The sequence below is a fragment of the Vitis vinifera genome, chromosome 5 (genome assembly GCF_030704535.1).
Source record: "Vitis vinifera cultivar Pinot Noir 40024 chromosome 5, ASM3070453v1".
Taxonomy (NCBI): domain Eukaryota; kingdom Viridiplantae; phylum Streptophyta; class Magnoliopsida; order Vitales; family Vitaceae; genus Vitis; species Vitis vinifera.
Window position 1 is genome coordinate 8,770,241 of NC_081809.1, and position 15,414 is coordinate 8,785,654.

The 15,414-nt window shown below is 29.8% G+C and overlaps 1 protein-coding gene across 1 annotated transcript; it reads left to right on the forward strand.

The window, feature by feature from the left end:
* The first annotated feature begins 6,906 nt into the window (after window positions 1-6,906).
* Window positions 6,907-8,287, forward strand: LOC100247693 (uncharacterized). The gene is made up of 2 exons (XM_002281580.4): window positions 6,907-7,120; window positions 7,968-8,287. The coding sequence occupies exons 1-2, from the start codon at window positions 6,980-6,982 to the stop codon at window positions 8,190-8,192; spliced, it is 366 nt and encodes a 121-aa protein (XP_002281616.1). The 5' UTR covers window positions 6,907-6,979; the 3' UTR covers window positions 8,193-8,287.
* Window positions 8,288-15,414: the final 7,127 nt, after the last annotated feature.

Sequence of the window (15,414 nt, forward strand, 5' to 3'; positions counted from 1 at the left end):
GCTAGTTGAGATCCAATGTGATAAACAAAAATTTCCAAGTCTTATGACAATTATTTGCTATAATTATATATTTCCTTTGTAATTTGCAATTTTTGGCAATTAATTTGGTTTGCTTACGTTTCATTCACGATTTCATACAAGAAGAATTAAATTTGTCAATGGTCTAAAAAAGCTAGCTATGTAAGGACATAGAGGCATGACAGACTATTGAGAATTAAATTATGAAATACATTAAATTGCTATGTAGGTGAATGTCTGGAGTGAAGAAAGTTTATGGTATAGATATATTTGAGTAAGGTTATAGGTGTAATAAAAATCGCATGTATTTTAATTTACAATAGGAATGGGATTGAATGAATAATGGAAGTAATGAGGGTCACACAATAACACAATGGTGCATGTCACAACAACCAAGTGAATAAGAGATTGGGCAGGGAAACTCAAAATAATGTTACATGTAGAATCAAAGGCTAAGAGTTTATTCAATCCAAAACATGTGACAATTGGATGGTAGATCAATTTACCATATGTGGGACTTTAGGCCATAAAAACTGTTACATTATGGTTGTTATGGTTGTACTCTTAAATTTGGATATGGTCTAAAAAGGACAGCTATGTGAGGAAGACATACATGCATGATGGACAATAGAGAATTACATTATCATATACATGCACTTGGTCTATAGGTGGATGATTGGACTGAAGAGAATTTATGCTCTAGATAAACTTGGGCAAGGCAATATGTGGAATAAAATGACAACACAAATGGGATTCAATGAAATGGGAAACAAATCAAGGTCATACAAATACTCAAATAAACCAACTGAACAATAATATGGAGATGCAAGCAGATATCCTTATAATAGCACAACTCAATGTTATATATCTTACTATGATGATTGTCCATAAAAGAAGTGAAAAATACTGGAAACTATGTTAAGAGAGAAAAAAATTGCAATATTATTTATATACGATAAAATGTTGTATCGAAACTAACAACCATTTCTGATAATTCAATTTAGCCCAAAATATTATGGATATAGATACCTTTCGCAGCAAAACAAGAATAAAGATTAACCAAACAAATATTTGAATGTAATTAATTTTCTACGTAATTGACGGTGATTTAAAATTATATAAAGCATATAATAATATGTGATGTGTGATGCCAATCAATATGTACTTTGCTCAATATATTTCCAACAAACAAATTCCTAATTAAAGGTGAATTTGCAATGACATGACATTGGTACATATTTCAACCTACATTCTTACTTTCAGGCAATAACGATATTACATCATGATTATATAGTTGTACCCTAAGTCAATATCAAATAAGAAATGTCACCATGACTATACATCATTCAACCAACATTACAAATTTATATCTTAAAATGTGATATTATGAAATTATAATTATTTCACCTTCAACATAAGAAGCCTTGGCTACTATGCTATTGATGTGGTTACATGACATTGGGTCAATGTTAGAACAACTGTGTTAAACTAACATATAAATGGTATACAAAATTCAACATGTGTGTTGCTTAAGAGGTTCAATTATATAATAGAGAGAAAAAATATGATACCTTGAATAAACTCTAACACATTTTAAAAAGATGAATAACCTACATCATAATACCAACTTCATTGTTCATAACTATGATTGTTCATGTCTGCTACTAGCTACCTAACACCCTAACCATGAAAAGGAACTACTAAGAACAAAGCCATAGTGAATCTATACCCCAACTCACATGAAGATCGTACATTATTCAACCAACATTGCTTCTGCTATTTCAAAACTCTTAATTCAACCACCCACCAATGTACATTTTACCAACTCAAATAAGGATACAAAACCGTGTAATTCTGAATCCTATCTAACACGATGTACATTGCTACATCATGTAACCTATATTGTTACTTTAAGGCTAAAACAATGTTACTTTTATATGAAAGCATTGTAGATAGTTAATCTCTTTAATTGTAATAACACTCCCATCCAAAAATATATTTATTTAAATTTCCCTAAGTTTTTTTTTTTTTTTTTACAAAGTTATAACAAAATATATTTTAAATCAACTATAAAACTTAGGTTTTGTTTAATTTGTATTCTTTTCATTTAAAAGGGTAGTTATGTTTGAATAACTATTTAATCCGATAGTTGGGAAATCGTATTTCAGCCAATAAAAAGGTTGTCATGGCTACCACATGGATTTGTTAGGTGATGTGGGTGGTAGGAAAAAAAAGAATCCAAGGGGATTTTCAACCATTATGGGTGGGGCAAAGTTCCACTACATGAAATGAGGACATTCTTTGGGGAACAATGTACTACCCATGAAAGGGTTTTTTTTGGGTTATGTTTGCGTCAAAAATTCCCAATTATAGCATATTTACATAATTCCTCTATTGATTAATCCAATGGGTGGAATCAACATAGCATGCATTTGTCTCCAAATTTGATTAAGCTAGTACATCGTGTTTCTAACCTTGGTTTTTGTTGCATATACATCTTTATTCAATAAGTAATTAATATGCATTTCACATGGAAAATAGATATAAACAAATGGACACGAAACCCATTAATGCTCAACCCTTTTTCACATGAAATAAATAAGTTTCCAATGCCATTTTTTCTGTGGTGCGTCGATTCTACACAATACTCATGGTCGTGCCATTACTAAACCTATGAGATGTCCAACTCACCCTAAAACCATTTTCTCCCTAACCCTATCCCAGAATTGTGGTGTGTTAATTTGCCATCACTAAACCTATGAGACGTCCAACTCACCCAAAAATCTCAAAAACATTTTTCCCTAACCCTATCCCATAACTAGAAACAACCAATAAAAGAAGGTGTCCACCACAATCGATTCTACATGGAAAAAAGACAATCACATATAGCACATGAAGATACCTTCAACACAAATTTCTAATTCTGAATAGCCTTCCTGCGTAAAAAAAAACTGCATGTTTTTTAAGAGAATAAGGGAAAGGTTTGTTGTTGCTGTCTCCATGTCACTGTTAGGCCTCCACCATATTCGTTTGGTTGCTTAGGGTTTCAAGGAATATTTTAATTCTTTTAATTGATTATGTTTTAAAGAAATGATGTGTTTTTGTGGGGTGGTTTTTTTTAAAGAATGATGTTTGGGTCTTCTAATTAGGTTTCATTCAACACTTAACTTTGTTTACGTGGAAAGGGTGGCGTGGCTATCAGGTCGGAGCAGTGGTTGTTGTGGGTTGAAGCCAAACAACCCATCGAAGGGCATTTTCTTCCATTAAGCGATGTGCACTATTACAGTGCATGAAATGGGCATTATTTGGGGTCAAAGGGTCCTTTACCTAAAAATGACCTTTTTGGGTTTTGATTTATTTGATTAATTCTTCTTGCTACGTATTTACATAATTCTCCCCAAATCAATATTTGGTAGAGGGGTCTTTTCGATCAAATTCTCCACACCCACTTCCTAATAATGCCTGCATTTTTGTTTTACTACTTGAACTCAAATGCACATTCTATAAACCATTCCTACTGAACATCCTACCGGTGACATCAAAGTAAAACAATTCTGATGAATATAGGTGACCTGTTAAATATATGAAATTTCATGACAATTTAGATCTCTACTGCTTGTTTGATAATATTTTTAAAAATAGTGTTTGAGAACAATTGTAAAAATTAGGGTTATATTTAAGAAGTATTTTCAAAAAATTGTTTTTGTAAACTATTTTCAAAATTGTTTATTTTAAAAATAATTTTTATGTGAAGTGTTTTATTTTTAATCAATTTTTTATAATTATTTTTAAAAATAACTTTCAAACAATAAGTGAAAACGATTAAAAATAACTAGAAAATATTCTTAGAGAGTATCATATTTTTTAGTTATCAAATATGTTTTTTTTTTTTTTTTGTATTTTTGTATTTTTTTTTTATAAACCAAAAAAACTCTTTTAAAAGGCAATTACCGAATGGACCCTAGTACTTCTCAATTAAATCTAGGAATTTAAGAACAATTTTTTATAACTGTTCTTTGATGTTTTGTAAAATAAAAGTTTGTTTGGAAACCTAAAATATTTGTAATCTATTTTTAATATTTTTAAATATGTTTTTAAAATAATTTTTATATTTGATGTTTTATTTTTATTATCCTACATATTTGTATAATTATTTTTTAAAATAGTTATAAAAAAACAAGTGAAAATGATATAAAACAACTAAAAGATGTTATATGAAAACACCATGTTTTCTATTCTTGAAAATAGAAAACATAAAATAGTTTTTGATTGTCAAATGTGTTTTTCTTATTTTTTTGTTCAGGAAAACATAAAACCATTCTCAAAGACAATTACCAAATAGACCCTTATTCTCTAGGAAGATATTATTAGTTTATTTATAATATAAAAGTTTTCAAAGTACCCTTGCATTTCCAATTATTCACAACACTTCAAAATCAATAATTAAAAACACATCATTTTCTATTAAACATGTTTTTTTAAGGTTATGTTTGATTATTGTGAAGTTTGATGAAAAATATAAAATAAAAAAAATAGAAAGAAAATGTAGAAGGAAAATAAATTTAATGTTAATAAATTATTTTTATATTATACTTTAAACTATTTCACTTATTTTAAAGATTAATTAATTTAAAAATATATAAATTTCTTATTAATTTTAATTATATTTAACTTTCTTTCATAATTTTCATAATAAAATCAAATATAAAAAAAAATTTAAACATTTTTTATCACTTTTTGAAACCAAATATAGCCTAAGCTAATTTTTTTTCCTCCTAAAACTATTTTCAAGAATAATTACTAAACACGCATCTATACGTCTTTGATTCCCAGGTATGCCAAGAAAGAGACAGTTCCACACACAACAAACTCGAGAATACTATGTGACAGACAGTTGATGTACTCATGCTTTGTACTGAATATTATGAGCTTCGCTTTTTCCCTTTATTTCATATCTCATGTATAATTGCGTCTACACTACGCAAATATATGTGATAAACAATCTAGTACTTGCCTACGTAACGCCAGACCATATTACATACTAAATTGTAAAGGAAGGTTAATTTAAACTCAGAATAGAATACACATTCATAAAATTTTCTTTATCATCTTTTCGACTATGTTTGGTTCCCAAATTGTACTAAAGAAAATTATTTTCTCATGTTTTTTTTTTAAATTAAATATAATTAAAATTAGTTAAAAATTTATATATTTTAAAATTATTTAATATTTATATAATAGAGAAAACTAAATAAAATGAGTTAGAAGAAACATATAAAAATAATTTATTAATTTTGAATCTTTTTCTTTTTTTTTTCCTTTTTTCTTCTTTATTTTCCTTCCTTCACATTTTCCCCGAAATTTTCGGAACCAGATATCTTCACTTTTGAGTTTCGGACAAAGATAAATATGAATCTGGTTACTTTTTTAAGTAGAAAGCATAAGAATATGTACCACTGGGCATATGTTTATCTTAAAAACAATTAATTTTCTTTCTTCTTCGGCTAATCCACTAGGGTTTTGTGTCTTTTTCGGAAACTTCTTTGGCCTGCAGCCAGACTTAACACCACTTTCCACACCCACATAACACCTCCACAGAATGGTTATGTGCCTTACTGCACATACTAATAATCCCAGAAGCTAGGTACATTAATCATTAACAAAAGAATTATACCAATGGCCCATTTACCAGTGATATATATCTTATTGTATCTTAATTTGTATATTCAGTCAAATTTGAGCTTTTCCACCCCACCCTTTTTTATTTTTTTTTTCCTTCTGGGTGGGAGAGGTGCGTTTGGTGGAGCTATATTCCTTGTTTATCAGAAAAGCATGAAGAACTGATGCCTCTGGAGTAATTTTTTTTTTATATTTTTTCTTTTGTTCTTTCAACACATGAGTATCCTATAGTGCTCTCTTTTTCAATTTTGGTCACATTTTCTTGGCATTATAATTATATATCTACAAGCCCCACAATGTTGTATGAGTGTGCATGCAATTGCCATAGTATAATCAGTTGACAATGCCTTAATCTACTTGAATATTTTGTGTGATGAATCCTTAATATTTTATTATTATTATTATTTTTTTTTTGCAGTTCCTTTTTTGCAATTAACCAGTGGGAAATAGGAATGGTTGAACTCAAATGATGCAGATACCATCTTGAAAGTTATTCCTAATTATAGAAATTTTGTATACATTATCTCTCAGAAAAAGTGAATTTGCAAAGTCTCTAGCAGCTGGCTTTCTTCTTTATCTTTCTTTAGGGAAAGAAACTCAGGGAGGGGGGGCCGGCATATAGGATGCTGTAGCAATGGAAAAGAGAAAGTGAACAAGAAAACAGCAAAAAGGGGAATGCAAGCATATGCCTAATGTATTAATATGTAGTGTATTCATGTTTTCTCCTCTGTGATTTATTGGTTGCATATTAATCAATGGAATTTATTTTTTCTCTTACAAAAACATAAAATTTGGTGAGCCTTATACATCAAACTGTTGTACAACTAATGAATTGAACCACCTAAATAATTGAGTAGTTGGACACTTGAACTAAATGAATAACCTAGTCAACACCCTCATTCAATAGGAATGGGGACTTCTCAATCCGCAACTGTTGAGTCTGACCCACTGGCTCTACCATAAATGGTTGTTCTAAACCCTAGAGTTGGGTGTGGTTAGTTCAAAGTTTCAAGAGATAAACACAAACCAGTCAGTAAAAAAAATGGAATATTCTCTTCATTAATTTGAGCTAGTGAAGTTGGCCATTTTGCATGGTGGGGTGTGTAAGGAATCTCATGTATAAACCACGGGGGAAGCATTTTTCCCACTTTCGGTCACTTTTTCCAATTTTTCTCCTATTAAATTACACATATTCTTTGGGAAAATTGTTCAGTTTCTTGCCTTTAAAAGTAGGAAGAGCTTTCTCTTCCCCTTGTGCAGATAACCCCAAAAACACAAAAGCATGGAAGGTGGAGGAGAGGAGGTAGCAGATGACAGAGCTATGAACATTAGTCTCAAAGACCTCTCAAAGAAGCTTGAGGAATTTGCCAAGGCTAGAGACTGGGAAAAGTACCATAGTCCCAGAAATCTACTACTTGCTATGGTAATCAAAACTTCCTCAATACTCGTATATTTGAACAACTTAATTTTTCTGCATGCATGCATGAATTTGTTTATGAGTTTTCTGTTGATTACCAAACACTGAATATTTTATTTATTTATTTATGCGTTTATTTATTTTTCATTTTGCCTTGCTGCAAAAAGCTTACTTTTGTTTGCTTCCAAAATATATTTGAATGTTTGGAGTTTATTATGAAGAGACTCTTCCACAGGAACACACTTTACTTTTGAATATGAAAGTTTTATTTTCTCTGGCTATGAAGTATGTGATTTCATGGTCAGTGTTTTCTTGCTGTTTCTGAGTACAATCAAAGCTGCAATAAGGATAAGGTGAAGTAGGGTTATGATCAGTCTCTCTCCAAGAATTCTGGCCTTTTCTGAAATTCTATAATATATGGGTTAAAAGTTTGGCAAGTCATCATCTTCTCCTTGGTCAAGTATAATCAAAAGCCAAATGCCCAAGCATGTGCCCTGTCTCAACACTCCAGAGGCAAAATGAGGCGAGGCACCAACAGGGAATTCCCCAACAACAGTCCACATGAAAAGTCAGCAATAGATGAATATTTTCTACGGTTGCGGTACCTGCATTGCATGCTTTGTGATATTTTCTGAGTTAGTACTAGAGAATTTGGGAATTTTCCTTGATGGTGACCTTGTTAAATTTGATGCAAATTCTCTTCCCTTTTCCACAAAAAAAGAATAAAAATTATTGCCAAAATGGATTGATGGAGTAATAGATGGACCAAATAATGCTAAAACTGGTGGTTGCTATTAATTCTGAACATGTTTCTTCTGCACTAAAACTCATATATGTGATGTGGTGTGTAAAGGTGGGAGAAGTAGGAGAGCTATCAGAAATATTCCAATGGAGGGGAGAGGTGGACAAAGGCTTACCAAATTGGGATGACTCAGATAAAGAGCATCTGGGAGAAGAGTTATCTGATGTACTGCTATACCTTATCAGATTGGCTGATATATGTGGCATTGATCTTGGTGATGCTGCTGCCAAGAAAATTGTTAAGAATGCAATCAAATACCCACCTAAGCTCTTCTGACAACCCTTGTACCTCCCTACATTGTTGTTTGGTGAAAAGACATTTTGGTGAATTCTCAAATAGAGGATTTGCAATAAACTATCTTCTTTCCTGCATGGGACCTTTAGTGGTTGTGCTTTATTCTCTCTTTTCTTTTTCCTTTTTCTTTTTCTTTTTTCCCTTTTTCGAAAATTTTCATTTTTTCTTAGGGTGTAATTGAGTATGTATATATATTTTTGCTGTATATAAAATGTCAAGACTGTAAACATTCAAGCCGCCTTGAGGAAATGAATAGGCACCGAATATGGTATCCAAGAGGATCCAAACTCATCCCAAAAGCTTAGCCTATAAGCTTTTTGTGGCTTGCCACCTTTTAAAATGCAAAAGGGCGGGAGACCTTAATGTGATTTGGATAAGTGTTTAGAGTAAAAGTTAGTCAAATCAAGATGATCGATTTATATCCAAATCAAAACATATACGACCTTTTGGTAGTATAAAAACTAGGTTACTTCGATAAAAAAAGCTATTTTGGTGAAATCTTAGTAGGGTATTTGCAATAAGTTCTATCTTTTTTCATGCATGAGACCTTTAATGGTTGTGCTTTATTCTCTCTTTTTCTTTTTCTTTTTTCTTTTTTTTAAAAGAATTTATGGAGATATTCGTTCCAGAAGCTTCTTGGATGAATAGTGAAATAAGGCAAAAAGCGATCTATCTTTTCATCCCAAAACATTACTATACTACTTACAATTTTTTTTTTTCTTGGGGTGTAATTGAGTAATTATTTATTTTTGTTTTATATACAATGTTAAAACCATAAATATTTCAAGCCGCCTTAGGGAAATGAACTGGCATCCAATATGGTATCTAAGAGGATCCAAACTCAATCCACAAGCTTAGCTCATAGAAAGGCTTTTGGCTGTTTGGCCATAGAGTTAAGGATGTAAAAAAGTAAGGTTTAATTAGTAATTAGAGTAAAAGTTAGTCAAATCAACATTATCAATTTATATTTGAATCAAAATAGAACCAATCTTTTAACAGTATAAAAATTGATATAAACCAAACTTGGTTGTAACAACTTGCTCCCTCTCCTATAGATGTTATTCACTTTGGTCCAGACTCTCACAACTTTAAAACATAAACATCCTTACAGTTGAGAAAAACTCATCATATATATCATGTCTGAAATATTTTTCTTACTCGACGTGAAATATTACATTAACCCCTGATACAAACAAACCGTTTTTATTGTATTACATGAGATTTTGGAGCTACTCAAACAAATAAAACACCTTTTCTGGGGTCATATAAATAGAGCTCCTACTAGGTTGAGATTTGACTCTAATACCATTTGTAACAAGTCAATTTAGATGATCGGTTGGATGCAAATTTATTTAGGTATTAAGATTAATTTATTTTTAAAGGTAATTGAAATCGACTTGGATTTAAAGTTTAAAATATATTTAAAATTTTTAACCCAAAATATAATGAATGTATTCAAAAATTGATTTGATTATAGTCTACAAATAATAAATTACTTTAATAGAGTCTAACATAAGAAATTTATTAGACATAAACAATCATATATAAGTTTTAGAATGTCAATTTAGTTCAACTTTTAGCGATTATGAGACAAGAAAATGGAAAACTAAATTGACATTATTGGTTTTTATAATTCTTAAAATTGAACCATTTTTTATGATTATTGAAAATCGAACTAATATGATCGATTTTGATTAGATTGGATGGTTTTATTAACCCTACCTATTGCTTTTCCACTACAACAATATTTTTCTTATTAATATGTGGCCATACATTTTATATAAACTTAATTTACAATTTATCTCCTAAGCCTTTCACCATTATCATGAAAAGAATGAAATATTAAATAAAATTTTAATAATCTTATATATTTTTAAATAAAAATAGTTTTATATATATATAACACATCCAAACCAAATAAATTATCATTTTAATAATTGTAAGATAAAAAATAATACTATAGTTTAGATAAATACCTGCAAAATATCTTTGTACCTTAAATTATAGTCCTTGATGGTTGGTAACTTCCTTCTTTAAATAAACTAGTTTTTTCATATTATTCCACCCTTCATATTCTAGGTGTAGATGGACAAGAAGAATTTGATTGGGAGAAAATAACAGAGATAGAAAGAAGCTCAAACCTTTTGGAAAAAATTATTAGACTCACCAATAATCGTACTATTTATAGGCAAACTTATTGATGAAGAAGAAGGATTCCAAACTAAATGGAGAATTATCTTCATTCTATTTTTAACCAATTTAATTCAAGAACAAATTTTGAATTTCATGGAATCTTAACTACTTACCCATTCCCTTTTCTTTAACCCACATGTGGATGGTAAATTAAAAAAAAAAAAATTCTAACATCTCCCTCTTGTCCACATTAACATCTCTATCTTTTTTTCTCTTAATGTTGTGTCAAGTCCTTTTCTTCATATAGAAAATAGAGTATGTGACATGATGTGAAGTTGTAAAGTAGGAGTGCTTATGCTAAGTGCTCATCTCACTAGCATAACACAACACAAAAAAATATATTATTTAACCCCAGATTTGCCAATCACACCAGTTTAAGCACTTTTAAAAACTTCTCAATGAGTCATATCTCAATTAAAAAAATACATAAGCCCAACTTATATACATATTTGTACTCGTAATTATATTGAACACAAATTCGATATAATTACCCAAACTATGAGGTACAAATAGTGGTGTGTTACTAACAATCTTCTATGACCACTCATGCAATCCATTTAGGTTTGACCGATTTCCTAACATAATCCGCTAGATTATATCAATCATGATCCTTGGATTACATGTTAAAGTAGCGATATCTTACCTTACTTCATCACACAGTCCTAGGTTTAGGGTATAAATTAGACTTTATAATAGTCTATAAAAGCTCACACAATGTTGGAACGGAGATCCATCCAACCACTCCCTCAAATAGTAGTAGTTACTACAAAGCCCCCATAAGAGTGGGTGTGTCACTCACTCTTTAACGTTGTACGGATTTTTTTTAGTTAGCTCCTTAGGGGCCTAACCTGAGTTTCTTAGTATGGTTCTCATCAAGCACCTACTTAAGATCTCACATTTGGCTTTACTAAAGTTTAAAATATCAGTAAATGCAGATATATCGTTACTTGGATTTTACGGATATATCGGAAATATTGAAGAAATATCGGTGGATATTTTAACAAAAATATTTGTAAAGTAAAAATTATTTAAAATTCATGAAAATATTTGAAAAAACTCTATAAATTTATAATAAAAAAAATAATATTTTAAAGTTATTTTGTAAATGTAATTGACACAGATATTGTTAGCATATATCAATTCATTATTTACTATTGTTAGCATAGTTATTTTGTAAATGTAATTGACATAGATATTGAACCTAAGGGCAACTTCATTATTAATTATTAATGAGGATCAAAATTCATATTTTAAAGTTATTTAAAACCATATATCAATTTTAAAAATTCATATATAGTTTATTTTGCTCACTTTATTAGCATCAAAATAAATATCGACTTATCCTGCTCGCCATCTAAGCCCCAGGGTGATTGCTCATGTGAATTGACTAATCCAAGCCTGGTGATAATAAAAAAAATGTATATTGGTGGCATCAATCAAACTAAAATGAAATTGATATCTATAAGGAATAAATAAATAAGATAACCCATAAATAAAATGTCAAAAGGTGTCCAAAAATAAAATACATATCAAATTCTAAAAAGTCCCAAACTCCTCACATGAGTCTCAAAGGCATCCCTAGCAGTGGCTTTAGGAAGTGGATCAACCATCATTCTACTAGTTGAGATATATTTTAGGACTATCTTCCTCTGTGCAACAATGTTTCAAATGTAGTGAGAATGAATATCTATGTGTTTAGTTCTGCCATGGTATTTAAGATCCTTATTATATGTTAGAGCATCCATGTTATCACTAAAAATAATGATGAGCTCTTCGGCTAGAGCCAAGATTTTCAGGTGTTGGAAGAATCTTCTCAAGTAGACAACCTCTTGTACAACCACTGAACAAGTGACATACTCTAACTCCATAGTGGATAGAGCAATGCGGGATTATTTCTTACTACAACAAGTAATAATGACACCATTGAGTCAAAAACATATCCTATAGTGGGTTTGCGCTCATCTCTATCACTAACCCAATCTGCATCATACTATCCTCTTAATCTTATGTCCCCACCTTGATAGCAAAGGACAAAATCTCTAGTCCCTTGGAGGTAACAAAAAATCCTCTTAATTGCTCCCTAATGAATAATGTCTAGTTTACAATGATAATTGGGAAGCATATGTCAAGTCAAGTACACATGTAGGATTCCTTTTCAATCTCAAAATGATAATTAGGAATTTGGCCATGTTTGCTTCTACATAACTCGAGACTTTATGAAGATCCATCTAGTGGCACATTCCCACTAGGAGTTAAGTCACTTCCTCCATCTTTGGCGATTTTAGGATGAACTTGTAATTATCTACCCTTACTCAATGATTGTGTTGCTTCCTCTTACAATTCATAGAGTTCAAGACTCTTCTTTACTTTACCAATCTAAGAAAATCATTTTTTATTTTATAAAATCAACATTGTGTGACTCTATTTTAGTCAATCCTCCATTAGAATGTTCACCCTTTGAGTCATCAATGTTGGGATTGAACCCTAAAAAACGTGACATGATGTAACAAATTGAGATTCATTTATAAATTTATTTATATTTCTTAGTTTCTTATTTATTATCTTATATGTGTTAATTGGTTATCTAAGTATACATTATATCTCTTACATTGTATATGACTTGGGTGCATTAAGAGTTGCATAGAGAATACAAGTTATGGGTTTTCTGTAAGTAGATAAGTTGTTAACAATTAGTTCATGGACTACATGAATTTGGGTAATATAGTCAAGTCTATAGTGCTCTACTTCCTAATTGAAGGGATGTCTTGTTTTGGTCATCAAAATAAGTTTTCCATAGTGAGTGCACTAGTATGTATGATTACATAGTGGACAAGACTTATAAATGAATCATGACATAATACTATCAATTTTTATGATTCACCAAACTACTATACTACATGAATTCTCAATATTAAGAGGATATTAAGTTTGTGTTAAAGTTAACATGAGGTTTTGACCCATGGGTGAGATCCTAAGGTGGTCATATATCCCTATGGATTGAGTTACTATTAATGGAGGCTGGTGGCAATAGGTATTCTCGATAGAGGTACTATGATATCTCATAAGTTTGAGATAGTGTGTTCTCTTAGGTGATCTAAAGGATACGTGATCTAAAAAACTGTGACCATAACATTTCTTTTAGTGAAAATTTGATATATGCTTCTTGGAGTTAGAGTATGTTCATTGATCACATAATAAGTACGATTCATAACTCAAAGATTGGAAATGTAATCATGATAGGTGATAACATTACCTTATTAGATTATGAACACCGATTCATGGAGAGTTTGCATATAGTGGATAATAGGTCATGAACCTACACTTTGTCTCATAAAAAATTGTTATATATATAGGGTATTGAAGTGTTGTCGATTCGTTGTAGTAAGATGTTGAATCAACTTTATAATTAGATTTTGAGAAAACCAATACTCCTATGGGTCCCAATGGTCCCTGCTCGAGCTCATATATCTTGATGACGTAGTTTATGAGGATTGGATTGACTTTAAGTCCATTTTTGTGTATATGAGCATTTTGGTAATTACTTAAGGTTGTATAAGGGTTAGTAAACAAAGTCTTTGGATTGAACAAATTGACTAATTAGATGGCTTTGTGAAGTTAATTAATCAATTAAGACTCGTTTGGAGTTAGATTAAATGACCTAAGCCCTTGGTGGGCTAAATACCTATCATTAAAAGAAAAAAATTCCTATGGAGAAAATTGAATGGTTCATTATCTATTATTATTATTAATTATTTGTAAGATAATTTTGGTGTAAAATTAAATTATATTTAATTTATATAATTCATTTATTTTTTATAATTAAATTACATAAATTAAAAGATATATATATATATATATATATAGTGATGGATTCATGAGAAGTATATTGAATCCTCTTAATTCAAAATTAAACGTTTTTTAAAAATAAAGTCTTGATTATATAAAATAACATCAGAATGACAGAATTACAAATAAAAAATATATTTAATTAATTTAATTCCTATTATTGAAGTTTTGAAGTTAGGACAATAAAGGTTTGATATTAATTCTTTCCTGGGAAGGTACCTCTATAGAAAATATGTTCGAATATTTAATTTTGAAATAAATGATGGTTAAAAAATGATAGTTGTATTTCTTTAAAATAAAATATGATAATATTTTTTTTAATAGTTTTAATCATAACTTAAAAAATTGTATTAGTAAATGAAGATTTAACAACTTTACTAAAACAAGATGCTATTATCTTATTTACTATCCTTACATTTTCAAATGATGTTATAAAATAAGTATAAAAATAAGGAGGTATTGGGTAAAACTTAATATTTATTATTTAATAACTTAAATTCACTCTAAGTTAAATTGTACTTAAATTGATGACTTAAAATTTTTTACTTAATTCTTACTTTAAGTATTAAAGTTGTTGGATAAAATTAACTTAAAATATATTTTAAATCATCAAATTGACATATTTGTTCTCATAAATTATAAACAATGAAATGAAGGTTAAGTAATAGTGAAGGTTGTATGGTAACAAAAAGGATCATGGAGGTAACTAAGGCGAATAAAATAAAAAGGTAAAAGGAGGATGAAAACTTAAGAATAAGTTAATTATTTTTATTTATTACTTAAATTCGTTTTTGATTTTAAATCATATAATTAAATTATTTTACTAAACATACACCACCTTAGTTTACTTGATGACTTAAATTAAGTTATTAAATGATAATTTGTTACTTGCTTTGTTATTGTGAGTAGATTTCTATACACATAAAAAACCATTTTTGCATATAAAAACAATTTTCTTTTATGATTGTTTCGTACATTTATGCTTTGGGCCAATGAGTGTTTTGAAGAAACTTCAGTTAAGGTATGCTTTAGAAAAAGGATGGATTTTTGAATTATTTTTGTCTAGCTAAAAAATTCATTCATTTCAAAATACTTCAATTCACACACACACACAAGAAATAGACTAATTTAACAGCTTTTTGTTCCATTTCTCGTGGCGTCAAAT

Coding starts and splice junctions, on each gene's coding strand:
- LOC100247693 (XM_002281580.4), top strand. CDS start 6,980: ATGGAAGGTGGAGGAGAGGAGGTAGCAGATGACAGAGCTATGAACATT. Junction 7,121..7,967: donor GAAATCTACTACTTGCTATG/GTAATCAAAACT, acceptor TGGTGTGTAAAG/GTGGGAGAAGTAGGAGAGCT.